The sequence below is a fragment of the Prorops nasuta genome, unplaced genomic scaffold (assembly GCF_024137725.1).
Source record: "Prorops nasuta isolate Cenicafe-Biocafe unplaced genomic scaffold, Cenicafe_Pnas_1.2 PNAS00006, whole genome shotgun sequence".
Taxonomy (NCBI): domain Eukaryota; kingdom Metazoa; phylum Arthropoda; class Insecta; order Hymenoptera; family Bethylidae; genus Prorops; species Prorops nasuta.
The window spans coordinates 5,524,635-5,551,235 of NW_027116803.1; the positions used below are offsets into that span (position 1 = coordinate 5,524,635).

At 43.0% G+C, this 26,601-nt stretch overlaps 1 protein-coding gene across 2 annotated transcripts in view; it reads right to left on the reverse strand.

The window, feature by feature from the left end:
* Nucleotides 1–26,601, reverse strand: part of vn (membrane-bound neuregulin protein vein) — a 152,937-nt gene that overhangs the window by 21,147 nt on the left and 105,189 nt on the right. For both annotated transcript variants that reach the window (XR_010822795.1, XM_066728618.1), the window contains exons 3-4: nucleotides 25,629–25,771; nucleotides 11,269–11,377 (exon numbers count right to left, since the gene is read on the reverse strand). Coding sequence is in view for 1 of the 2 variants with exons in the window: in XM_066728618.1 (XP_066584715.1) it covers nucleotides 11,269–11,377; nucleotides 25,629–25,771 (252 nt within the window). In the remaining variant the exon portion in view is untranslated. The remainder of the gene's footprint in view (nucleotides 1–11,268; nucleotides 11,378–25,628; nucleotides 25,772–26,601) is intronic.

Genomic DNA, 26,601 nt, shown 5'->3' on the forward strand with positions numbered 1-26,601 from the left:
CAGAACCGATTGTCAATTAGGTGGAAGGATATGGCCACGTATTGGTAGAATCGACAGGGAGATTCGTATAATGGCACACAGGGGTGCCAGCTGGCATGACAAATTACCGTAGCTGCTGGAATTAGGACGCTGACCATTCTGCGCGCGTGTTCACCGTAGGGCGAACTATCGTTCGTTCGAGCAACTCGAGTTTCTCAACGGTGACACAAAACTCTACTCAACTCGAGTATCCGACCGAAGATTCTACTGCGTCTTGGCCAATTCAATTCGGATCGTGTGTATATATATATATGTATACGAAAGCTAAAAACTTTCAATCGAATACGGAATTACTGAGCTGGCGCAATCTCGTGCGAAATAACACTCGTTCCTCCGAAAACACGAGTGCGCCAAGGTTGAAGCGTTTATTAAAACTAGCGCGCTTCGAGAGTGTCCCTGTAAATCTTATAATGCTCCTCCCTATATACCTGCTCGGGGATCTTCAGTTTTGAAAGAAACTCATGCACGCGCAGCCCAGCTCCTCCCGTTCTCGCGTGCATGCCTTCGTAAGTGTGCGAGGGATTTGTCTGCAGGAGTGGGTCACGGAAAAAGTTTTTGCGAGTTATAGAAATAAAACGGCTGAGCGTGTTTTCAATAAAAAGGGAAGCTGTAATTTTAGGACAGTCCAAAAATAAAATTCCAGTCGAAGATGTGCTTAGGCCAAACATCTTCGACTCCGAATTGCTTTACGGTAGGGGTAAAGTTATAAGATGAGAAAAATATATATATATATAGAATATATATCTATATTTGTATGAGTCTGAAGTGCTTTGATCCGAATGAACGAGGCCTTGGATAATTTGCGCGAAAGTTTGCTTTTCCTCCTTGCGGACAAACGATCCTTTGGGGAAGTTTCTTGTACAGACTCTCTCCTCTCTCCACTCCTCATATCCTCTCGACAGTTTCTGAAAACTTTGCTGCTTCTTATGAAATCGCGGCCCAACTTTGTTGCAACTGTTGCGTGCTTCGACGCTTACGTAAGTTTTTTACTGTCATCCGGCTAACGCATTTTTAAGCATTAATTATATAATATCCTCGTGAAAGAAGTTACCACCTTGGTGCATAATAATAATAATGATCATAATTTCGTGGAAAAAAGTTGGCGTTAAGGAAGTAGTTGCGGAGTGGGTAGAGGATAAAAAGGGAGGGAGGGAGAGAGAGAGAGAGAGAGAGAGAGAGAGAATTTTTTTTAACGATTACCATTCATTGGCATGCTTTAAAAGCTGGTTGCACCGGACAGTTCTATTTCCTTAAGCGATTGGTCCAGGGGTAGTCAGGGGATGGATATGTCAGTCGACCGAGGATCGGACATCCCGGCATATCACTTCCGGCTACCGAGCAACGTATCTGTAGACGCCAAAAAATCTCCGTGACTGTATGTGTGTGCCGGTCAACCATTCCATTTCAGCTTTTTCCAGCTTTTCTCGTTTATTCGAACTGTCCAGCCGATTTTTGCAATAGCTTCTGACTCCCCCGCAAGATCTATAATTCATCCCATATACAATGCCTCCATGTCTGTGTATATAATACACACTAGTGCATACTGATCGAATTAAGTCACGGCTTTCAGTTGTTGCGGTAACCCACGACCTGCGCAAATCTCTAATTGCCTATAGAGGTAACTGAAAATATTTTAGCGCCCTGCACGTGACGCGAGTAACTCTATTAATTAAGGTGAGTCGTTCTTGATTGCTCTCGCGTTTTACACTTGGCACGTTGAGTAATAGTCTCGCTGATTAATACATTCTGCAGATGCTACAACGACGCGAGCACTGAAATTATCGCCCTCGCGATTGAATCGTTACGGGGAGTTACCGGATGCTCGAATTAAATTACACTCAGACATGTCCAACTATTGATCGTTCCACCTCATTTAAGATCCAACCTACAAAGCGAGAGCCTCAGATATGAAATATGAGTACTACATGGCCAATGTAGAAGTGATTGCCAATCAGAATGGACCAGACTGGAAGCTACCAGTTGCGAATAACGGATGGGCCAAATATAGGTATAACATCGTCAGAGTACAATAGAGTATTCGGTCGCACCGACTGAAACAAGAAAAATCTTTGCTTCTGTCTATTGAAAATTCATAACGTTGTATGCTATATTGGGTGTGTCATTGATACTCGGTCAAATTTAAAGGGATTCTATGGAGAAGGGCGAAAGAAAAGAATTTTTCACAACGAACCCTTTGTTTAAAACAAATGTTGACGTTTCTCTCGCGTGCTGTATATTTTTACATTACGCGAAAATTATTTAGAACTTTGTAAGTGAATAAATTAAGAGAATCGATTCGAAGAACAAAACACTGTGTTCGATAGTGAGAATTAAAAATTAATGAAGTGGGTTTAGTATAGGTACTAGGCATAAAAGGGTATAATTAAAAAAAATGATTTTTTTTTATATTCTTTAATTACGACAGCTTAAAATATTTCTTAGTGTCCCTGAAACACCTTATATATATATAGATATATACAATACGTAAGAAAAATGTATAAGAAATAATATTGATAAAAATTCATGGATTCTGATTTCTGGTGATTATTCAAGTGACATATATCCTGGATATAATGCTGTGAAAAGGTTTGATTTTTTGTCTTCTATATATAAGTAGCCGAGAAAGGGCCTAGGAAGAATGGAGGATATTTTGAGCGAAGTGGAGGAAGGACTATCGGTATCGCTGGTCGTTTTTATTAAGCCAGCTGAGCTCGCTAGCTTCCTCTTTGTCCAGTTTTTTCGAGCCGGCATGGTACAGTGCTCGCGTAATACCGATAGTCGCCCGGTTATTCGCCTATAAATTCTGCATTGGCGTTAACGCAAATATATACGTATCGGCTTTGGCGTACAAAGACCATTCCCCTCGTTCTCCCATTCTCTTTCTATTTCGCATAACCCCTTACCCCTCCCCTCCGACCCCATCTCCCTATAGCAAAATTTATCTGTTCAGGCCTCTCGATTCATGCCACTCGTAACGCGGATTTGAATGATTTCGTTTCTCGGGCAAATTGTGTCGATAAGAAGACGTCGTGACGATGGAAGTTATATAAGAATGCTGTCCCGCACTTGGCAGTCTCCGCGGCATAAAAAGGAATCGTAAAGTTTCTTTTATACGCGACAGTAGCTTAATATTGTTTTGTCGGTATAACAAATGGTATTGGAGTGTTTTGCAAAGGTACGCGGGACAGTTGGCGCACACGGACGACGGGAGAAAAATTCAAGTGCTCGCTGGCAAAGTTTGCAGAGCGGCGCGAAAAAGCGTTTAGCGAGTTTCACGAAGAACGCGCGTTATTCGGCGCAGCTGGAACGTTTCTTCGCGCGTTCCACGGGGCGAAATAACAGAAAAAAGGGGGGAGGGGTGAGAAAAGGAAGTAGAGCAGGAGGGAGAAGAGAAAAAAAGGAAGAAGGACTTGCGGTAGCCGGCATCTCAACGACACGAAAGCTCGGGAAAAAAAGGAGAAGGGGATTCTGTCCCTTCCGTCCTCGTCCCCGTAGCCGGCTGATGCGTCTCGAGAGAATCTAGCATCGTTGCAGTTTCTCTCGAGCCGAATATACGGCCACTGGCTGATCGAAGCTAATCCCCAGGATTATCTCGGACGAACGCTTTCCTCGGACTTGATTTATGTACGGGCACTCCCGCATGGGTAGATTTACACCTTTGGAAATTTTAAGCTACCCCGTCTCTCTCTCTCTCTATCTCTCTCTCTCTCTCTCTCTCTCTCTCTCTCTCTGACGTACCGCTTCTTAATCATAGGTGGTCCTGCAGTAGATACTCGCGAGAAAATTCGATAAATTCCGCTATGTGAGTAGCGAAATAAAATCCACCGTACGAGCGGTTAGTATTTTTGGCCAATAAAACGAGAGTACTAGAAATGATGTACGAGAATGTAACTCCTTGCAAGGTACTCCAGGCGGAATGGCTCGTTGCTTTATTGACGAAGGCAGGTCATTTCTGGGAAATGTATCAATCTATAACGTCAAGCATTCAGCCTCGAACAATATATATATATATATATATATATATATATATATATATATATGATATCCTTTCGACGTACCATAAGGCAAATATTTACGGACAGTTTCTCGAGCACATCGAGGCGAATAGGATGCAGGGGAAAAACGTAGAGCACTTTGACCGTTATCATCGTTAAAATTGCATTATTCAAAGTTGTATAGTTATTAGGGGTATAAATAAATATGGAGAAGAATAAGTGGGAGAAGCGCGATAAATCGATGGTGGAAAAATGGTGCGTCAGCAAGCTTTTTTCACCGCGCGTCCGCATCGACCAGGTGTATCTTTTTGGCCGGGACGCAAGATTTTTGGCCGGTGATCAAATCTCTCGCGTGTTTTGGCTAGCCTCGGCGGCCGGTACCGCCTTGTCTGCCGTGCTGCTGCGCGGCGCGTCCCGAAAAAAAAGCTCGCAACTTTATTTTGTCTCGCCGAAAACTCGTCAGGGGCGTAACACGCCTCTTTCACCGTCGCTGCTTTTTCTAAACTTTTGTATTTTCGTCGTATAGCCTGCACACACACACACACACACACGAGAATCAATTTCTGCCGGGTTAGATTTATCACCGGCCACTCTCCGCGCGGCCCCGCTATATTTATAAATCACTTTTCTCATGCTTATATATTCGCCGCGGCCGGGGGAAAAAAAGCTGCCGAGTGATACGCGATAAACGGAAGTCGATAATAATAATAAGCTCTCGAGGGAATTTCATAAAGAGATTCTCGTAATAGTCCGCGCGGCACTTTAACTACATCGGACTGCTGCACTTATATAGGAAAATAAGTATATAGATATACTGCGAGAATGAACGATAGTCGTTTATTAGTCGATCGAGAGAAGAATTGCGCGAAGAATGTACATAGGAGAGGATTATACACGTATCGCGGAACATTGTTTTCCTGATTGAATAGTTTCCGGTTTATACGAGGAACGATTACAGTTTGGCAGAGGATATAACAGCATCTCTCTAACTGGATTTTTATTTCTTTCGGCAGGCTGTGTCGACATTTCGCACACGGGTAGATCTGATTATATTTCCGATGAGTCGAGATTCCCATGTCATAAACTGACTGTTCCGCACATCCCTTCCGGCAGCTTCTCCATTCTCCACTTTGGACGGTGAGCGCAGAGTTTTGCAGTACATGTCGATCGCACATGGCGAAATTTCATTCGCCAGCGTGTTTCACTGGTCGGTCGAAGCTTCCCGAAAATTCCTGCAACGTTCCCCGTTCCTCGCGCGCGCGCGCTATATAATACCGAGATACAGGCGTGAAACTCTCGTCTCGATGGAATTTCTCCCGTTCGATTTATCGTTAAGGGAAAATAATGGTGGACGGGTGCGGGAGCCGCACGCTTGATAATTGTGTTGCTGGTATAGTTTAACGCGCTGGCGTTAAGTAATAGGGACGTGGAAGAGAGAGAGAGAGAGAGAGAGAGGGGGGGGGGGGGGTGAGAGGAAATAGAATGGCTAGGGTTTGTAGACTAATAGCAGGGTGCACGCGGTGGTGGGAGAATAAGCAACGTTGACCTCGGGTGCAACGGGGGTCAACACTACTCAGGAGGAAGCGCCGACGCTATTAAGGCTTACTAGGATAATAGGCTAGCTAGCTAGCTAGAGCAACCTATATATATATTATATATATATAGGTAACCCCCGTACGTATCCACGATGGATAACTCCTCGCGGTGGATTTTCCGTGTCCGACGTGCTAAATAAATCATTATCCCGGTAAAGCAGGCTACTTTTTGAATAAAACAGCGTGTGGCGGAGGAAGCAGAAGAGCAAGGTGGAAGCTAGGGTGTAGTAGGTTTCGGTAGGTTGGCTGCTCGGTGGACCAGTCAGGCCGTAGGACCTCTCCACTGCTTTTCGTGGATTAATTGCCCATTCATAAACCACCCTTAACGCTACGTGCTGCCACGGGTTAAAAGCTCTCGCATACCCCACGGGTCACCGCAAGACATTGAAAAGAGGCCGCAACAAGGATATGCTATACGCGCGTCTCTGAATTATTACTTCATATATGTATAACGCTTTAAGCTTCCAAAAGGAGCTAGAGACGCGCGTATAACGAGATTTCTGTCCAAATTGTAATATTCTCCGGGTGCAGTGAGCGCGATACAGCCTGCGAGCAAGAAAAATCATTTCCTGCGCGAGCTTTATCGTGTCTTACACGTGTCCAGGCTTTTCCCAGAAATGCTTTTTACGATCCCCGGAGATACTTCCGATAAATCGTAAATCCATGTCCGGTCTCGTTAAATCGAATTTATTTTCGCCCATCGTATTATGCAACATTTTAATAATGCAGGGACACGCGAGACGGTAGATACTGTGTACTATAGTATATATATGTGTGTGTGTATATATATATATATATAAGCTAGATACGTTACCTTTATTCGAAATAATAAATTTCATACTTTATTGCCGTAATTTTTTACTCTCTGCACCGGCATGAAATAGATTTATGTCTACGGCCAGTCGAAAGCCCATTTTTTTCTTCCTTTCATTTCGTTTGGTTTTGCTTCGCTCCTGCTGGGACAGAGCAGCGACAAGCGCTCTACGAGCTTTTACTATTTCGAAAGCCCCGGTACGCGCTCGTTATAGGGTATTTATGTCTGACGGGAAAACGCGCTATCAGCGCTTCGCATCGAAGGAAAACAGATTTCGCTCTAGTATATGGTGTAGCTATATAGTCTGGCAACGCAACGGCAAGTGGCAAATTATATGTACTACTGAGGGAGAAAAATCGAATTAACCGCAAAGTCGATGCTTTTGCAGTTTTACACTTTTTCCTGCAACCGCGTTGCGTCGCGTCGCGTCGCGTCGCGTCGCGTCGTCCACTGCACTTTCACTCTTTGCTTTATGAATTGCTCCCCTCTACACGTGTAATACATTATATACATATATGACCGATGAAAAAGCATCGCAACAGCTTCAAAGCAATATCGCAAGCGCGTATATATCGCAAGCGCGTATATATCGCGCGCGTTTCTATAGAAATTGCCATATAAAAATAAATTCTTGCAGCTTGGTATGTATATACCAGGTTGTTTCGGTTGACGCGTTTGGGGTTTATATATGGACAATTACAATTTCATTAAGACGCTGTCTTAGGGATAGTACGGTGTAACGCCTCCTTGGCATTCGGTGGTTTTCAAAGAGATCTAGCACCGTCTAGCGTATAGAGCAGCGAGAATGCCAACAGCGCATTTACCGAAAAGCTTCTCTCTTCCTGGAATGCGAACCTTATCGCCGCTCGCTCGCTCGTGTCCCTCCAGTGAATTGCCTGGAAACGGTAACTGTCCAGAACTACCGGTACAAATACTGCAACCAATCCAGCCAAACTCCCTTTGACACTCGTGTCCGGGCTATATGTACCTACAGCTCGCCCGCTCCTATAACAGTCTTCCCAAAGCACGCGCAAATCCTGGCCCTTCCCTTATTATTCCACGCAGCGTTAGAAAATTAGAATATTACCGCCAAGCTTTTGCTGCTTTTAAATGGGAAAAATTCATCTTTTCGCAAGAGCGTAATTTTCATCCGACCGCGCGGATAAAGGCGCGGAGCTGCTGTACTATTTCATAAAGCTCTCGCTATAACGCGTGAAAACTGGCCTGCCATTATATGAGAAAAAGCAAGAAAGAAACCAGAGTGCTCGAGAGAGCAGCTTCCTGGTGCAGCAAAGCCACGCGAAAGGCACACAGCTCTATACGTATGGCTGATATGCGCGCTGCACTGTGCATTGCATTAATATCGAGGGGAATTTTAACTTGATGAAACGCAGCAGCTCTCGCGCGATTATATATTTCTTTTTATGCATCTCGCGTCCGTAGCTTATTGAAAGTATACGACGAAATTGTGTTAAGGCTGAATGGTTCAAGACGAGGGATATATAGGTGTGTATAAATGCATACATGCACCGCCTTGCATGCGGAATAGTCAACACGAACGAGTAAGCCGACGCCTGTGTGGTGGACTTTTGAAGACCGTATACGCGCGTGCATAAGCGTGCGCGCCTCAGATTCGTCGACTAACGAGCGAACGAGACGGAGAGAGATGGACAAACTTTTGTATCACTCCAATTAGAAAATCCGAGCTTTTGTATAATATATAACGGCCGGTACGTCCCTGACTATAAGATAAATCATAACTGAAATGAATTATTTTTCTCGTATATACGCGAGGCGCTGGAAATACCTTTTTCAATGTCCAGCTGTGGATTTTGTGTAAAAAAGATGGAGCTGCGGCTATTCGTCGTAGAAATTTTGTCCCGCCCGTATTTTCCACGGTAATTTGGCAGCAAGTGGCAAAGCCGTTAAGTTAACAAACCGTGAGTGGCTAACATAAGAGAAACAAACGAGAAGGAGAAGCGTGGCCGTCTGGTGGATAGGAAAACGCGCGTCCTGGCGCCACTCCGGGTCAGCGGAGCTCTGGACCAGTTGGCGTGCAAGAAATGAAAGTGGAGTATTTTTCGGCTTTCATCGCGTTCTGGAATCGAGCGCAATTTATCAGAGTCTTTTTCTTTGTATTTCGTCGAGATGCACAATATCGTGGAGGAGGAGGAGGAGGAGGAGGAGAGCCTCTGATGCAGGTGCGCGCTTCTGGAGTGCAAAGATTTTTATTCCTTTATTTCTGCGCAGGACAGCAGGCAGCATCGAAAATGATCGTCGGATATCGTCGCGACTGCTATAATCGCAGCGAGAATATAGTACGTCACGTATGCCTCATCAGTGCGAGGTTTTCTTTTATTTCCAGGAAATTTCACCTACCATATTCCAACCGAATCTCATGTTCTTCACATTGCACTTTTTAGTCGAGCGCGCGTTCCCCTGCAGTCTCGTTCCTTCGTAAAACCAATAAACCTCGGTGAAGCAACGCCAATGCCACTGCGGTTCCACTGGCTCCCCCTGCGTATCCAGCCCATATATATATATATATATATATATATATATAGCCGATACACGGCGCGTTTTCTCCTTCTCCCAAGAGATTCGTCGCTTTTATCCCGAGAACTCACCGGGACACTGTGCACCGTCTACCTCGTCGCTTGCCAAATTTGTTTAGCCATCAGCGATGACTACTCGCTCGCTGCTTAATTGTCAGGACGAACCAATAGCTTCGCTTTTTGCCCACTTGTACCGCACGTACGCGTCCCACATACGCGATACTCGTCGAATTTTCATAATTTCTCCCTCTCGTGAATCAATTAAAACTTGCAATTCAAATATGCCTCTTCTATATTAATGAATATTAATGTTTTTTGCCGGGGTATATGGCAAGAGAAACTTTATATACCGCGCGCATTAAGAAAAAAGTTTATAGCCGAAAAATATGTCGACACCTTGCTATATACTTTCGGTATAAAGGGTTGGGTAAATTTTCATAATGATAAATTTCACGGAGCGGAACTTTGCCGCTGCGCGCGGCGTGAATTGACTTAACCGAATTAATTCCTCGTGTCCTTCTGGCGAATATTATTTCATCCACTTATAGCGATATTTTTGAGCCATTCGAATTTTATCCCCTCGCGATGATAATATATTTTAAGGATGGCTGCTGATGGCGCACGATGCGCCGCGAGTTACGGTCGAGGCATGTCGAATCGCGCGCCTTGAGAACTGCGATAAGAACGCATAAAACGAATAAGCTTCCTGTATTTTTGATTACTTTCATCCCAGTTTGGAGTATAATTTTGTCGCTTTTGTCGTATCCTCTGGTAATAACGGCCGCGCACCTTTTATGACAGGAATACGTAAAACAGTATGAGAAAAAATAAATTATCTCGTAGATATAAAAACGATCGAGAGAAGTTTATCGGCAATCGGTTTTATCCGATAATTGCATCTTAGGGAAGAGCGGAAGAAAATCACTGAAATAACTTTTTCCAATAATTGAATTGTTTCACGGGAAAAATCTTTCTCACTGAAATCTCTTGAATTTTAAAAAGAAAGGTAAGGAAGGATGACGACGACATTGTGGAGCAACCGAACGTTTTCTGAACAGCTTAAGCGAAAAATTGCGGAAACTTTATTGTGCGTATACACTGCAGTTTGAATCGTTTTGATATTTCTAATCTTTTTCGAATCCTTTCACGGACGGTGCACTCTGCGACCAATCTCGAAAGTTTTTCCCGTCAAAAGTCAAGAAAATCAATTGCTTTTACCTTTTATATACGCCCTCCTCGACAATATCAATCAGAGCCCAATAAATTGTATATAAATATAACAGATTTTATATATATATATATATATATATTATACTCGCGATAGTCATTAATTTTGCTTATACAGTTTATATCCACTCGATTCAGCAAATTTCAGCTAAATCGCTCGAATTTGTGGAATCATCAGTTTCCCATATTAAACCCACAACGTTCATTTTTTAAAGTTTGATTTTCATTACGAAATGCAGCTGCCACATAGCAAGCATTTGTATCAGAAAATGATGCGATCTGAAACCGTAATAGAAATTTGACTGCAACGCTTATTGGGTTCGACCGATCAGTTGGCTTTGTTATTTATGGAGGCTTGTAACGCTTTAACTGGCTAGATCTTAATCAGTTTAACTATATCGCGCTACCAATTTTACTAAACATTTTGCTCAAGGCTATACGTCGCATTCTAAAATTCTCGTAATACACAGGCACGTACACATCCATTATTTTTAAAACTCATAAATTTCCTCTTACATTTAGCAAGGTATTTACTGTGACTTATGCACTCAGCGCTGGTTTCCAGCTTTAAAAAGTCTCTGCTTACGCACCACGAGCATGGATCAAATATTTTTTTAATCATCCTCTCATTCCGTTATACACTTTTCAAAAGAAACGTTAAATTCTTTTGCACACAGCTCTTGCGGAAATACATTTCACCAGGATTAGGAAAGGTTTAGTTAATAATTTGCATTCATTCGTCATTCACTCTGATTGAAAAAAGCCACGTGCAGAATCCGGTGAGTTGTAAAAATTTTGTACAATCGCAAGTGGAAAGATGAAAAGGGCTTTTGTGGACAGAGAGTAATGACGTGTTACTGATATATTGAAAATCAAAGTAATGGCATTAATCTTGCTGTATATAGACCAGTTTTCCTCGAATATATTTATCTGACTAGGTACTAGACAGGCCACGACAAAAAACTGGGTATATAAAATTTAACACACACACACAGAGTTATGAATGATAATAATATATATATATATATATATTAAAGACTCACCTGCATGCTGGTTCACCGACGGTTTCGAAAAATAGACAGGTACCACCATTCATGCAAAAGTCTCCTGCTATAGGGCATGGCTGCTCCTGCCTGAGCCAGGCTGCCGTCGCTGCAACAAAAAAGTAGCTAAACTTTATTCGAGTTTTAACGAGAAGGTCCGAAGAAATGAAAGCGAGGGATAAGGGCTGTCTCTTTTGCTTTATTCCTTTCAACGTTACACATGCATGTATATACTATATACATAGATGAGTTTTCCAGCCGATCAAGCGCACACGAGCTTTGACTAGGCAAGCTCGATTCGATATCGAGTTTTCTGACGGTTCCAGCAGTTTTCCTTTGAGAAACCGACGCGACAGTCCAATCTACGCTTGTACATTCGGACGACGAATAAATTGCGTGTACCGTAAAAAGCTTTGTTCCTCGTAAGAAAACCTAAGAGTCAGTCGGCCTCTTTGAGATAGAGACGGATGGTGGTGGATGTTTATTTCTATCCTCCAACTAACAGATTAGTCTTTGCTATGCAAATACAACGGTCAGAAACGTCGAATTTACGATGTTCTTAAAACATTTCGTTTTCTCACCTTCTAATCTATGGAGCACATTCTCCACATTTTAACTCCAATGCTGAAATATCTGGAAAACTATATGTACTGATCATATATATACGAAAAAATGTCAGGGGGAAGTTGTTTGATTTCGAGGGGGATGTAAGATGGTACCAATGGTTTGACCTTGCAATGTTATTTGAGGGGTACGCGAAGAGCATTATATTAATTTATTATTTCACCTCATTTTTTGCCATGTATTTATGTAGACTTGAATGTTTAAATAGGTGAGCGAATATACTTGTATCAGAGTAATGGCCACAGACACACTACTTGGAGCAAACCTAACGCCAGTATGCAAATTCAAATGAAAATATCTCGTAAACGACTGTACGAAATGATAAATTAATATAGCGTTCTTTACTAGTACCCTTCAAGTGACATTTCAAGGAAAAATGAGGGAGGCTTTATTATACGCACCCTCTCGAAGTCGAACACAACTTTCGTCTAACACCTTTTTGTATACGATCAAAAGTTTTCCGTAATATTTTAGTATCCGAATTAAAATTGGACACCCTGTGTAGCTATTAAAATATTTTAGCCCTTCATCTTGGACGATTCAATAATAATAGACAAAGTTACGCAAGAGTAGCAGCGGGAGAATCTATGCAAGGGCTCCGATACTGTCAAAACTCTCTAATAAATAAGAAAACTGAAAGGAAATTTGTTTCTGCGGGGTTGCAATAAGCTCATGGCATTGGCGCAAGAGCTACGTACGTTATTTCCAAAGTGGATTATCATAAATTTTACCGGTAGATTGACGTCGAACATACATACATATACATATATATTATAGAAGCTGAAAAATTGAAAAAGACTGCAGGGTAGCACAGTGCGGTTGGAAGAATTTCGTAGGTTAGAGAGGCTGGATTATTGGAATTGACGAGCTTTCGCGGGTGCAGAGTGCAGAGTGGTGCGGAGGAAATCGGAATATTAAAAATTCTGATGAAACTTGGAAGTCGGTAATATAGCTGGGGTAGCTGAGTATATTGGGTGTTTGAAAGCTTTGCCAGGGGCATTATTACACTCGGATTAGTACTCGTTGGTAGAGGTTGCAGCATAATCCTGCGGCTAAAAGCAAGTTGACCTTTTCTATTGTTTTTGCTATTGAAAAATCTGCTTCTCTCGGTATAGCTAGCTAGCTTTTTCGTTTTGATGTACACGTACGTCCAGCTATTTACACCAACTGCAACCTCGTAACATTTCGTCTCGTTAGACGTCGCTATTGGCTGAAATTTCTATTATCCCAGAGACGAGAGAGTTAAAGCAATTTTGCCTTTCTGTTGTGGTTTCTGGGCTCTCGTCGTAATGCTCTGTATAGCCGCACACGTTGGCTGATCTGCAATTCTCCGGAGTGTGAGAGAAAATATATACCGACGCCGATAACTACGCGTCCGTAAGAGATCTGAAAAGGCACTCGAAACGCTGTGGTAATATTCGAAAATTCTGTGGAGGAGCTCTCGACGAGGCGTGAAAGCACGGTGTGAGCACGCCCTGCGCACTTTCCGGGCGGACCGTGAGATTTCGAATGCGAGCTGAATTTTCTCCATCCGGTTTGCGCGTCCCCTCCTCTCTCTATAACCAGTATAACAGTATACGTGTATACACGTACCATTCTGCAACGTGTGCATGCAGCCTTGGCCGGAAAAGCTTGCTTGCTTGCCGTTGCCACTCGCCACTCTACTCGATTCTCCCGATCGTTCCTCAAACATCAAATATTTAAGAGGCCAAAACTTTTCCAGGGAATTATCTGGAGAGGGATGAGTCACGATCTCCCGCGACGCCACTGTTCCACTTGCAGTTCCAGTCAGGATCCGAGTAATATTCAAAAGTAGACGGCAAATTTTCTCGGAGTAACTCGAAAAGCCCAGTGTGTTTATTTTCTATCCGAGCTCGTTCTATATGTCGCGAATCGAACTTTCTTACTTCGATCTCTTCAACATTCTTGCGTCTCGGCTTCGATGAGCTCACCGAGCTTCCGCTTTCAAAGGGACCGAGATAAAACACTTTTAGAACTTTCGCATTTAATTTGATACACGCGTATAACTAGAGGGAGAGGAAAAACTGCTGAGGCTTCAGATAAGGAAAGGCTATCCTGGCAGGCCCTAATGAGATTCTTGCCAGCTTTCATTAACGATATTAAAAAGCTTCGTGGTTGTTAGATAGCCGTCTAGCACTGTTCGTCGAAAGAAAAAGGATTCTTAAACCGAGTTTCAAATAATATGCTGAGCTTTCTTCGATAATTGTGTATTCTCTAGCTATTCTATTCTTTTAGTATAGTTGTTCATATTGTTATTTTATAAAGAGGTCCACTATTACCAATTATAAAATCATCAGACCTACATTGTAGCTACTTCCTTTATTTGTCTTGAGCATTAAATTTCACGTAACGATTTTCGATAATCGTTAAAAATGTCAATTAGTCGTCCATTCCAATGAAGATGTTTCCAATGATATTTAGTACCAATTAGCAAAACAAAAAAAAAAGAAAGAAATAATCCACACACTGATTAATTTACTGGCTCTTGAAAAGATTATTTTTAGCAAAGATATACAACATTCGACAGAAGTTTGCAATTTTCTCAAAAATTGAAGGCAATAAATTTTGTAAAGTGTAATCCACTGTTTATTCTCCAAGAAAAATCATTGGTATCGAGTGTTACATCTCGCGAGAGAGAAAGGTATTAAAATTTGCAAAAATTTAAGTATTTCAAAATCACGTTACTTTACTCTATATATACACGCATTGTCTATGCACCCTTTATCGAAAGAAGGGGCGAACAAAGACTTTTTCACCTTACTGTGTAACCATTACATGCTAGAATTTTGCGTTACACAAGGGTGAGGCGAGGCCATTATTTTCAGTATGAAGCAGCTATTAGAGGAGAGGCTAGAGTCTTATAGGTATTTGGTCGCTTCGTAAATTGGTCGGGAGGTTAGGGCCTATGGAACGATGCTAAGCTCAAAGCTGTAATATTGATTGGTGGTAAAAGTTGTCGCAGGCAAGCCGGTAAAGACAGGAGATGCGTATAGTAATAAGCCTCGCGTGTACAACGTATACAGAATCGAGTGGAAGGCTTGTTTGGCGCAAATGTAATATGCAGGTTGAAAACAGATTTGCACAGACCACCAGTGCAGCTATCCTATATAATTATACCATCAAGATATAATTACCTATTTCCATGTATATATACGTACGCATCTGCAAAATATTAAATTTGTAAAATTATGGCAGGATCGATTAGTAATCCTGCATGGTTGAGGAAGGAGATGGTTGGACACCTAGCGATAGCAGTATAATAAATTTATATAGGCCATTGTAGGAGGAAGGAAAAGAATATCGGGGAGCTCGTGTTAGATATGGAAGTTTTATTACGTTGGGTTAAGATAGGAAATAAGCATCTGCTGGATATGAGAGTTTTGAAGATCTCGAGAGCTGCCGACACGTCGATTCTAACACTTCTAACAGTGCGCGATATCTGCCTTAGATTACACCGAGGACAGGAGCTGCTGGCTGCATGTATTCGGTACAGCGGCGTATCGTGAAAAGAGATAAGATTCAATAAGAGAAGAGCAGCTCACGCTGGATATTGCTGACCCGAACTAACATTGTCGACGATTCTGCTTCGAATTCCAAATTTCCCTTTCCTCTTGCATTTTCCTCCAGTGTATACCATATATAGGTATAGTCCTCTCTCGCACTTGCAGGACCAGACGTGCAACCATCTTTCGCGTAAAAGATACGCCTCCCTAATACATCCTACGCTAGCCTCGAGCAAAATTGCGCAAATGCTTCAGTAAACGCCCATGCAGCGGAATTATTTAACGTATTTACGTCAACCTACGCTACACCAGTCAAATCTTGCGAAATTAATTATATTACTGCAGAGAAATTGTTCTTTTTCAACGTAAAACAGATTTCACGCTAGCGAGGCTCCGGATGAATATTAACGGAGCTACTAACAATATCTCTCCCACATGGTGAATCGTGTTTTCAAGCAACGCATCGCATTCCGTGAACTGCCGCGCGGATTGTTGTAGGTATACATATACCTATGTGTGTGTGTGTGTGTGTACCTGGGAAGCACCAGAGATATATAGGACTGTATTCAATAGAGCGCTCGGCAACTCGGCAAAACCGTCGCTTTACCAACTGAAGAAACTTTGTCTCCTTAAGCACACTTTTGTTTACCGTGAGCTATCATGTTTTTAGCTCGACTTCATCACGGCGAAAAAGCATGAGCTGCTTAAACAAACTTTTACCCCTTTAATTTGTCTTATTCGATTTCCCTCCTGCTCTTTGATGCTTGTACGCCGTTGATGCTGTTGGGATAAGGATGGGGTTTGCCCGGAGACTCGTAGAAATGTACGACGTAACGGTCCAGTCTGTGAAAGAGAGGTAAATCCATTCAAACCAACGACGCAAGTGTGAAATGCTCGTAGAGCTTGAAAATCCTCTGTGTCCATCCTGCTTCGGAGTTTTCGAACGAAACGTAGCTGCCGAGAAAAGCGCTAAAGCGAACTTTAAATTGACTCGTGCAATATTGAGTACTGTACTAGCACCAGGAGTATTAATAGTAAAAAAAAAACAGACAGAAAAAAAAAACAAGAAAACCTTTCGGTAGCCTGCACCTATATTCGTATACCACGTGATCTACTAAAATATTCCAGCTCCCCTATTTTTTTCATTCACGAAAAGCACAAAGCCTTCTATATAAAGCGCAATGTCACAATTGTTAACGCGCCTGTTTTAATACTCTGCCAGATAACCGCTTTATATACGCAAAAAGAGTTCCACGAGAGAAGTAACAGCCTGAGAGACTCGTGCTGGAAAGCTCGCTAAAGTTTCCTGGAAATAAAACATTCCGGGTGAGAGAGAGAGAGAGAGAGAGAGAGAGAGTGGAGGGAAAAAATGAAGGATTTTTTGTAGCTTCGATAAGCATGCGTCGATACTAATTAAGATGGATTTACGAGGGCTAATATAGCAATCGTGGCACGCTCCTAATAACTGATGCATATAGTATCGTTTCAATGTTTTTTACTCTTCCTCCTGTATATATATATACACATATATATTCACGTATATGTATAACATACTCGCGCGCTCCAGCGAAACTTCATTCTTGTCCCAGAATTATACACGGGGTCTTAATCAAATTACACGCTTGTTATTGCGATATAAATGGTTTTGGCGTTGAGTGTTCCATTGTTGGCTGGTTATAGTTTAAAGGAGAGGGTATGTAAATAATAATGGTAGGAGGAGTCGACGATTGGCGTGTAAAAGTTTGGATTTTTGTATGCCGCGCGTACGCGTTAAGGATAATAAGAATGATTTTCTGGCGTGCAACCAGTTGTAAAATGCAGCTGGCACGATTGGAGAGGTCGGGCCACATCGTGCTCGCGCCGTCAATCGAATTTTCTCCTTGCTAACGCGCCTTTCCCTTTGAAGACAAACGTCAACGGAAAAATATTTCTCTCGACTCGACAGTGAGATTCGGAGTGCTTCCGTGCGAGTGTACCTATATATTTTCACTGATACGACGTCAGCTACAGAGCGGAGTGCGCCTGCGTTTGTATTCAGACAAAATTCAGCAGCTCTAGAAATAGCTGTCTCGCAGAATGAAATCAGTAAACTTTTCGACATCAAAGGCTTACTAGCAAAGTATGTACACACTGCGCACCGAGCTACTATAGTATATCTAAGCACCCCATGCTCGTACCACGAGATAATTATAATCGAGTAAACTGCTTATTGTAAATAAAGTGCTCGTTATCTGTATATGTATAAATATAAAAAATAGAGTCGAGGCAAAAACTGAAATTTAATTTTCCCAAGTAAAACGTCGAGGATCGTACATCGCAGAGTCGGACAGTACATTTCCGGCGAAAGCTTGAAAAATCTTCAAGTTTGATTCATGTAGGAGAGAAATGTACGTTAGTGTTCGTAGGAAAGTTTCGAGTCCCTATGGGTGAGATTGACCATCATTATTGCGGAGAGAGAGAGAGAGAGAGAGAGACGATACAAAGCTCCATGGGGGTGCTGGTTCACGCTTGCGGCGAGCAAGATTGCCACGGGCAAAAATTGATATTCGACAAAGCCAGTTTGTATCTCTCAGCGGGAATGCGAAAGTGCACGCATTTGTGCACGTTTCCCAAAACACACACGTATATATATACACACACACACACACACACACACACACATGTACGTACACGAGTTTAATTCGGGGTAAGCTGGGAAGGCACCTGGGGGCGCAATCTTGCTTTTGCGTTAGCTCACCGTCCTGCTGGTAGCGCAATCCACTTTGCAAAAAGACTAAGAAGGTTCTGTGTGTCTACTATACTATACCCCACCGCGGGGCTATCAAGCGCATTTCCGCTCTCCCGGACTCCTTCAAAATCTCTCTCCCTACCTCCCTGCCTCAAAGAAATTACAGCCTCGCACATGCGATCGTATACCGTTTCCATATTAAAATTCCAGCCTAATAAAATGTTCACATTTAACGTCTCGTGACCGAATTAACTCTGTATTTTTTAATGCTGCTTTTTAATTAATTTCTCGACTCCTCGAGGCTTTTAAAGCTGCTCCGTGCCGCGGTACGGTCATTCGTCTAACGACTCTCTCCTACTCGGCCTGCACTTCTCCCTTTTGCCTCGGCAGAGTAGAATGAGAATGCGAGAAGTCTGCGCGCTGTATACTCCAGGACTCTACTATGTCAGAGCTTTCTGGTACTGTTGGTGTCGCTGCCTGTAGAATTTGGCGCGGTCCAGAATCTCCACAATGGAGTACCGCCACGACACCCACCCACACCCACACACATACACACCTTGAATAGATTGGCTTTACTCGCTCCTGGTGCTGGTATGTACGCGTCTATATCACTCATCTCATTCGCAACTCCGCACACTATAATTCACAGTCTCGGCTCAATAACAGCGGAACTTCCTACCGTTCCCTCTCCATTTCCTCCGCGCCCCAACGACCAAATCCATTTAAAGGAGGATGCGATTTGCCAAGTTTTTCGCAGTGCCAAAGCCGCTTATGAGCGCACGCTGCGCCGGAGGAAATGGAATCAGGCCGGAGAATAAAAATCGAAGCAGCTTTCGTTATCTTTGCGATTATTATGCGCCCGCGTTATCCTTGTAGAAACTCTGCGTATGCTCTCTGCTGTCCGTAAATGCAGTATATTAATAATGGAATAAGCTAATGGGTGTGTGTGTGTGTGTACAACGGTGCAGATATTATTATACGCAAGAATGAATAGAACGCGGTGTAACGGAGGAACGGTGATAAAACTTATGGGCTTGGAACGGATGTTGATTTGTTAATAAAGTTTGATGGATCGGCTGTATAGGTGTTAACCATTACCTTGTTAGTATCGCATAAGAAATGGCCGAGTATGGTCGTAGGGAAAAGCCATTTACCGATCCGCAATCCGACAGAGAGCATGCGTTAAGCCATTGTTAACTTTTTTACGTGTCACGTAGGAAATACAACCTTCGGCAGAATGCAGAAAGTTTCGTTAAAGCCCTCGGCAGGATCGTGAGTGGTTCTCCTGCCACGGCCACATCCTGCCTTTTATTTCGCTTTTTGTTCGATACGTTTCCACCGAAATTGCAGGTTGAAAGAGCACTGGGAATTTTTTCTTCCTATTTTCTGTGTTTTGCGAGAGTGTTTTTTTTTGCGTTTTCTTTCTTGTATGTTGCTTTTTTCCCGAAGCTAGCCACGATAGGAGTCGGCGGTGTCAGGAAAGTTTGCACGGCGAATCCGGGGCTGATCCGAGGAATCAGAATCACTGGTCCGACGACCGAGCTCGTTGCGCACATCTGGATTGTCTCGCATCGTACCGGTGGCACTATACCCCGGCTAGGCCACCTACGAACATTGCACGAAACTCTCATTCGACCCTTCCGATTCTCTCTTTCACTCCTCGTTGCACACCTTTCCCATTCCGCTCTAGTACATCGATAAACTCACAATAAGACCACTTATAGAATCCAGCCGTTTAGTGGCACACGATTCGATCGATACTTTCCAATAGAATTGTTTTTTCTCGCTGATCCGAAAGCAACGCTCGTCTATAGGAAAATATTGAATATTCTAGTCGCTATATATACGGCTGTATATACCTGGCCGAAGGAAAAACATTGGAGATAATACGATATTTTGCCTAGAATTTCCAAAATATCCCTCTCGATCGAGTTCCAGTCCACAAATCACTGCGCGAAATTTCATAGGGAATAATATGTATGTACAATGGTATGTCGAATTGAATTAGTCCAATAAATGCTACTAATTAGATTTAATTTGAAGCGTGTGGAGGATGGGGAGGAGGATTAAAAAAAGCAATATAGAATGGAAATCCCCTCGTGACAGATTCGTAATTGGGTTGGTTTGTCATCGAATGAATTTGTGATCAACGATACATGTACGAATATTCGTGTATGCACATGACGATACATATATAGCAATGGATAACGACCGACTCGATTATCAATTAATCTAAAATTGAAATGAAAAATTTGCAAGATGCAACGGGGAGAGAGAAAGTATCGTCAAACGTATGTATATAGACAAACGAGAGAATCTTGTAGTACGTACCAACAGCACTTGGCTCCTGCTCCTCCTTCTTCTCCTCCTCCTCCTCCTCCTCCTCACTTATTTATCACTGCAGTCTTGAAAATTCGCCTCGAACCTATATCGAGATACTCCATGTATCGTCTAGATGATCCGTAGGTACCAACCGCAGCTGCTCTTTCTCCACTTAAATTCAAAACTAGCCTGATTGGAGCTCTTCTAAATCGGTCCAGCCAACCATATATAGCACGGACAATTTTTCATCAATTATATGATCGTAGGTTCGTAGTTCCACAGTGGGATATTAAATATTCCGATCTTACCGAGTAGCTCAAGCCGAGCAAACAAGAATAACTAGTTTGCCGAGGGAACAATTCTGCTGCGTTATGAAAACACGGTGCGCCTACGTAAATCAGAGTCCCGGAGGGGCGTAAGACCCCATTCTGTCCCGCGGGAGAACTCCGTTGCAAGCTCCTTCAGCGTTCTTTCGAGGAAATCAAAGATTAAAAGGTACAAGCCCGTCTCTCGCGTTGTTCACGATTCTCTCGGAAAGAGAGAGCGTCTGCCCTTTCGATTGTTCAATAATGATAAATCAATGGGGAGCTGAATAAATCGAAACGGTGAAATTCACAAATCAATATCACACACGCCAAATCTACTCTACTTTCATCGGCCAATATTTGAGGAAAAAGGAGAGAGAAGTTGTCTCTAATAACTTCCTCTCGTAAATCAAAAGGGTGGTCGAATTTTGTCAGACCACAATCGAATCAGCCATTGTGGTAATATTAGTCTAGCACCGGTACAACTAGGATTCGTGTAAACGTTAAAGAGCAAATTTCGTACGAGCGTTAACGGTCATCGAAAAATTGGTAGCTTCCTCGTTTTCGACAAGAAATCACGTTTAACTTTATAATCGATATATATATATGGGAATCGACTTGTGCAAACGTGTCTGAAAAGAGGCTAATAAATTAATATTATCCGTCGAGTGAATTAATCAAAGATACCAGCAGTGCTATATATAGAAAGATGTCGAATTAAATTTTCAATATGTTCAGTAAATTGATATTAAATTTGACACTTTTGGCACGGATAAATTTCCAGGGGACAAGGAAGTGTAGAGGATTTCTCGAAACAAAGGGTTGATCAATTTTCCAAGGACTATGATTCGACGCCATTCTCCACTAATGTCTTCGATTGGTGTAACAATTAAAGCGAGGCTGCATGATGTATCCTTACAGGTATATATATATATATATATATAGAATTAAAACCGAAGGAGTGTTTATTCGTGGAAAAAATTAAAGGCTGGAGATAATTCAATTGGTAGTATATACGCGAGAGCAGCAGTTGACGATGACGAGGACGAGGGGAGGACGATGTCGATAAGCCCGAACCACTCTTGTATACACACTGCAGGGCCATTGTCCTTCCTCACATTTGGCGCGGTGTAAAAAGTGATGGCACGAAACGGTGCCGCTTCGATGCCCGATAAGATTTCGCGTAAAAAACAGAAGCGCATTTCATTGGGCGGTTAGCGTGTACGCCCTCGATGTGTACACAGGGTGTCGGAAGACTGGCTGAGTCATCGAGCCAATTGCAGGAAATTGAGCGTTGCAAAAGTTCAAAAGCACCTCTCGCTCCCGCGCGAAAAAGAGGAAAAAGTCCGTTTACTCGGGATAATTTTCGTAGGAAATCTGAATAACGATCGGACGTGGCGAAAGCAGCTAAGCTATAGCTGGGGAGGAACGAGAGGAGAACGCGCGAACGACACGCGACGTTCGAGGCGCGCAGCTCCTTCGAAAATCGCGACATCCACTTCTGTCTTCCGCTTTGATGCGTTCAATACCGAAGACAATGGCTCCGGGCCTTTCCCATCGCGCGGATCTTCCTAATGCGGCACTTTCGTCGATGGAACAAGTCTTTCTCATAAAATTGAGAGCTTTCCGCAGAATCACGGAATAAACGGTGTGTATAAGATAGAAAGAACGAGGCAAGTGTATATATATATATATATATAGATGTAGATATTGGAGGAAGAGGTAGAAAATGGTGTGAAAAGTTGAAGTAGGCTGCAGCTAATTAATTCGGCAGCGGTAATGAGCAGCGTATATCCGCGAGATAATTTCGAGCTTCTTTGACGTAAACGTTTCGAGGAAACAATGGGGTGTTAAAGGCAAGGCAAAGCACGGTAAGCCAAGGAAAGTAAAGGAAAGGCAAGGATACGACGAAGGAGACTATCGCTCGTCTTTAGGAGCATTCGCGAAACTCGTCGACACAATGAACAAGAGCTTCCCTCCTTTCGTAATTGCTTCCATCTCGTCACTCTGGCATCCCTTTGCACCCCCTTCTAATTTGCTCTCCCCCCCCCCCCCTCTCACTCTCTCTCTCTCTCTTTATTCGAACCTTGAAAGACTTAACTCCTTCTTCCCGGCCAAGCTAATTAGAATTATCTCCTCATCATTGCCCATTGAAAGACCCGTACAGTTACAATTATACTAATTTAATCTCTACATATTCGCACCACTGACGCCTCTTCTCAAAATTACTCGATTAAACATTTATTTCTACGCTATTTTACAATCAAACTTTAGCCTCCCTATGCATAGTTTCAGTCTTTTGCGTTTATAACTTTGCCGTACCCTAGCCAGATTCGTGAAATTAGAACGCATTAGCCACGAGTGGCTTTCACTTTTAGTTGGTCGTGCAGCTTCGGTTTGGCCAAACATTAAAGGGATAGAGACGCTGTACGTAGATCGTGTAGATTCAAAGTACGTACTTGGGTGATTTGCGGAAGTGATTCCGAGACTGATAAGATATTCTTTGATTTCACCCCATGCATTGGATATAGAATAATATTCCTTCGTATATATACGCGCGCAAGAATTAATCTTACACTCGGTATAAGCGACCGGAGAGTTTTTTTTCGATGCCAGTTTAATTTGACCTAATAAAAGAGCAGAGAGAATTTTATTGGAAACGCTTATTGAAAAATATTCGCTGCAATTGGTGGCTGCTGGAATGACGGTATCCAATAACGTTTAATTCAAGTCTCGCCATTAATGTCATTAACGTCATTAGCGCGGTTCGTCGAGCTAACGAGTATTCGTGGGTCAAACTATTTGCTAACGTTCAGCGGCTTGGCAGCGAATGGACGGACAAACGTAGGGACGGACGGACGGACGAACCGATCGATAAAATTATTACAGCCAGCCGTGACTCGACAACTTAAAGCCTGTCAAAGCCCAAAGAACCGCTTAGTAAGTATTCCACAATTAATTCGCGGATAAAACTTGTCACGTAAGTTAATTGCTTTATTGATAGGATTCGCTGGGCTATATAGTTTTGGCTGGAATAAAATTTGCCATAAATGATGGAAATTCGCAAAATCGATCGAATCGGCCATCTAGCCGAGACAAAGCTAATTGTGAAGTTGATGGAAGGCTTAAGCTGTCCCTATATCGCGCGTCTACATATATATATATATATATATAGCAGGAGCAAATTTCCTGAAGACAATAAGATCGGTGAGCGATTTTGTCGTTGAATCTGAGAGAGGCGGAGGACGTACGGGGCGATTGTGGAAGCTGGACTGGTTCTGATGGTCTGTGTTTCGGCGTTAACCGAGAGAAACGGCCTGTCGAGCTGGCATCGTTGGCATCGGCCAGCCTAGGGCTATACTATGCGAAGCCCTGACGCGACTACCGGAGTAGTAATTGTCGCCCTTTGTCCGTCATGCGAGCTTGCGAGGTCGCGTGGCGGCAAACCGCAAGCTTTCCTGCTCACCCTGCTCTCTCCCTCTCTCTCGAACTGCTGGACCATGCCAGCATTATCGCATCAAGTGTTTAATCCTCGGTTTATCACCTGCGACACCGGGGGGCCTGTCCCGGATAGGGACGTTTCCGGCTCCAGTCACTCGCAATTTATGCCTGCCCTGTGCTGCTCGTGCTGCTCTATCCTGCTCCACCCCACACCACCCCCCTCTCCACTCCCCCTCCACCCACCTATTTTCATCAATTTCTCATTCTCTCATTCGGCCCTCTGGTAAAAATTTCATACCAAGTGTAACCTACATTCCCAGCCCAAGCAACTACATCATTAATCACCCTCAACAAATCCGCCTAATTATTATAAAGTACGTCGATGCAAATTTATAAACTGCTTTACTTGTAAATCTTCAGATTTTGACGCGATACTTTCCTTGAAATATTTGCCTGCTATTAACCCTATTTACGTCATAAATCACGCGAGGCCCTCTCGTACCATGCACAGTGTATACGGATTATGCTTCTATCTAATCGCAATGGGATAAATTATTGGAGAAAAAGGGCCGAATGGAGCCTCGTGTTTATAGTGTATTCCCGTGCGTCTATACAATATATATATATACTATTATATCGCAGAGATATTATAGAGGAGCGTGATTGTAAAAGTTGTTTGCGGTATGGCAGCGTGGATGTTTATTGGAACAAGGTTTCATAGGTTCGATAGGATGTACAGCAGGAAGCTATCGGAGGAAATCGATACGCGAAACTTGCCTATAAGTTGGCTATATCGAACATTTATGCATATCGCGAATGTTCCTGCTGTGCCATAGGACGAAATGACGCTCGTAAAGGACAGGGGAGCACACGGGTCGACAAAGCAATCGACCGTACTCAGAGGCACGTGCATGCTCAAAAGCCTCGTCCCATCTCCAGTAACAACTAATAGTATAGTCTACTGTATATATCTGCGGCCAAGCTTACATTAGCGGAATAATTAAACGATCCTGAAAATCTTTCGCTGTAACAGCGAAAAACAATAAAAATCTAACTATATATATATATATATATATATGTGCATTATAGGAAAACGCTAAACACGCAATTCTTAACGATTCGATTTAAATGCTTGGTCACTTGGCGCCTCGGTCGCAAATATATTTATCGGTTGCCGTTGTTTAGCAATTAGTACAAGTGTTTCCTGGCTGGAAACATTATACACACACGTATTTATATACAGATATAACATATGCTTTTTGGGAGTCGTTTTAACGCACCTGGCGCTCTTGAGTTTCCCGCAATTTTTTTTTTGCGTTTCCCCCCTCGTATTGCCGCAAATATACATTTTCCATTTGCGTTGAAATACTCGTTATTATATATATAGTATAAAATACAAAAGGATGGTATACTCACTTGTTTCCGGAAATCTGGGATCGTGAGCGACTAGAAGCTGGGCCTCGAGCTTGGCCCGGTGACCGGAAGTACTCTCGGCCACACACTCGTATTTCCCACTGTCCTCAGGCTTCGCGGAGGATATGACGATTTTCGATCTCCGCCTGAAACAGTGGATGAACGCACAAAGAAATCGATTAGTCCTTTATTACCCAAATCACTGTGGGATGATTCGTTGGGAATATAAATAGTTTTCTGACAAAGTTCGATAATAAATTCATGAGTGCGATCTGCTGGCTTTTATAATGGACCAATTATAGCGTGTATTAATAGGCTATTAGCTATAGCACGCGATAATGGTAGGAAGTGGTCTTATATGTGCGATCCTGGAGGATTTGCCAAAGAGAGATCTCGTGGTTGAGATTGCTGGGGAGTTGAGAAGGAATGAGTGTGTGGGAGGGGGGAAACTGAAAACGAGGAAAGTGCCGGATTAACTTATTATTATCTACGTCGAGAACGAGAGAGTGAGAGAGAGAGCTTCACTCGTACAGCTCGCCGAAGTCACGAAAAGATTGCGCAAACTTGAGGCGAAGGTCAAAGTTTTCGATCCGGAGGAAATCAGCGATCCTCTCCCGTAAGCTCTTCGTCCCGCTGGCTGGCCTGTCGTATAAAGCGGAAATTTAAGAACTTGTCGCGGTCCGCAAGCTCATTTCTGCCATAAAAAATTTCAGCTTCCTCATTTCCGGCCGATCAAGTTTTCATCCCACGCGCAGCTCCGGCAGAGCGGTATCGTGTGTTTTGCTCGACAATCCGGATGGAAGTTTGGACGTTAAGGTTCTCCGCTATCTCCTATATAGCCAGCCATATATTTCGAAGAGAGGGAAAACCTTGGTGGAATTTTTTCGTCCAATGCGGAGTTTTAGAGAGCTGGCAGAGCAGTCCGGGACGTACTTTAACTTTAACCCGCGCGATGGCTCCTTAAATTGGAAGCGAT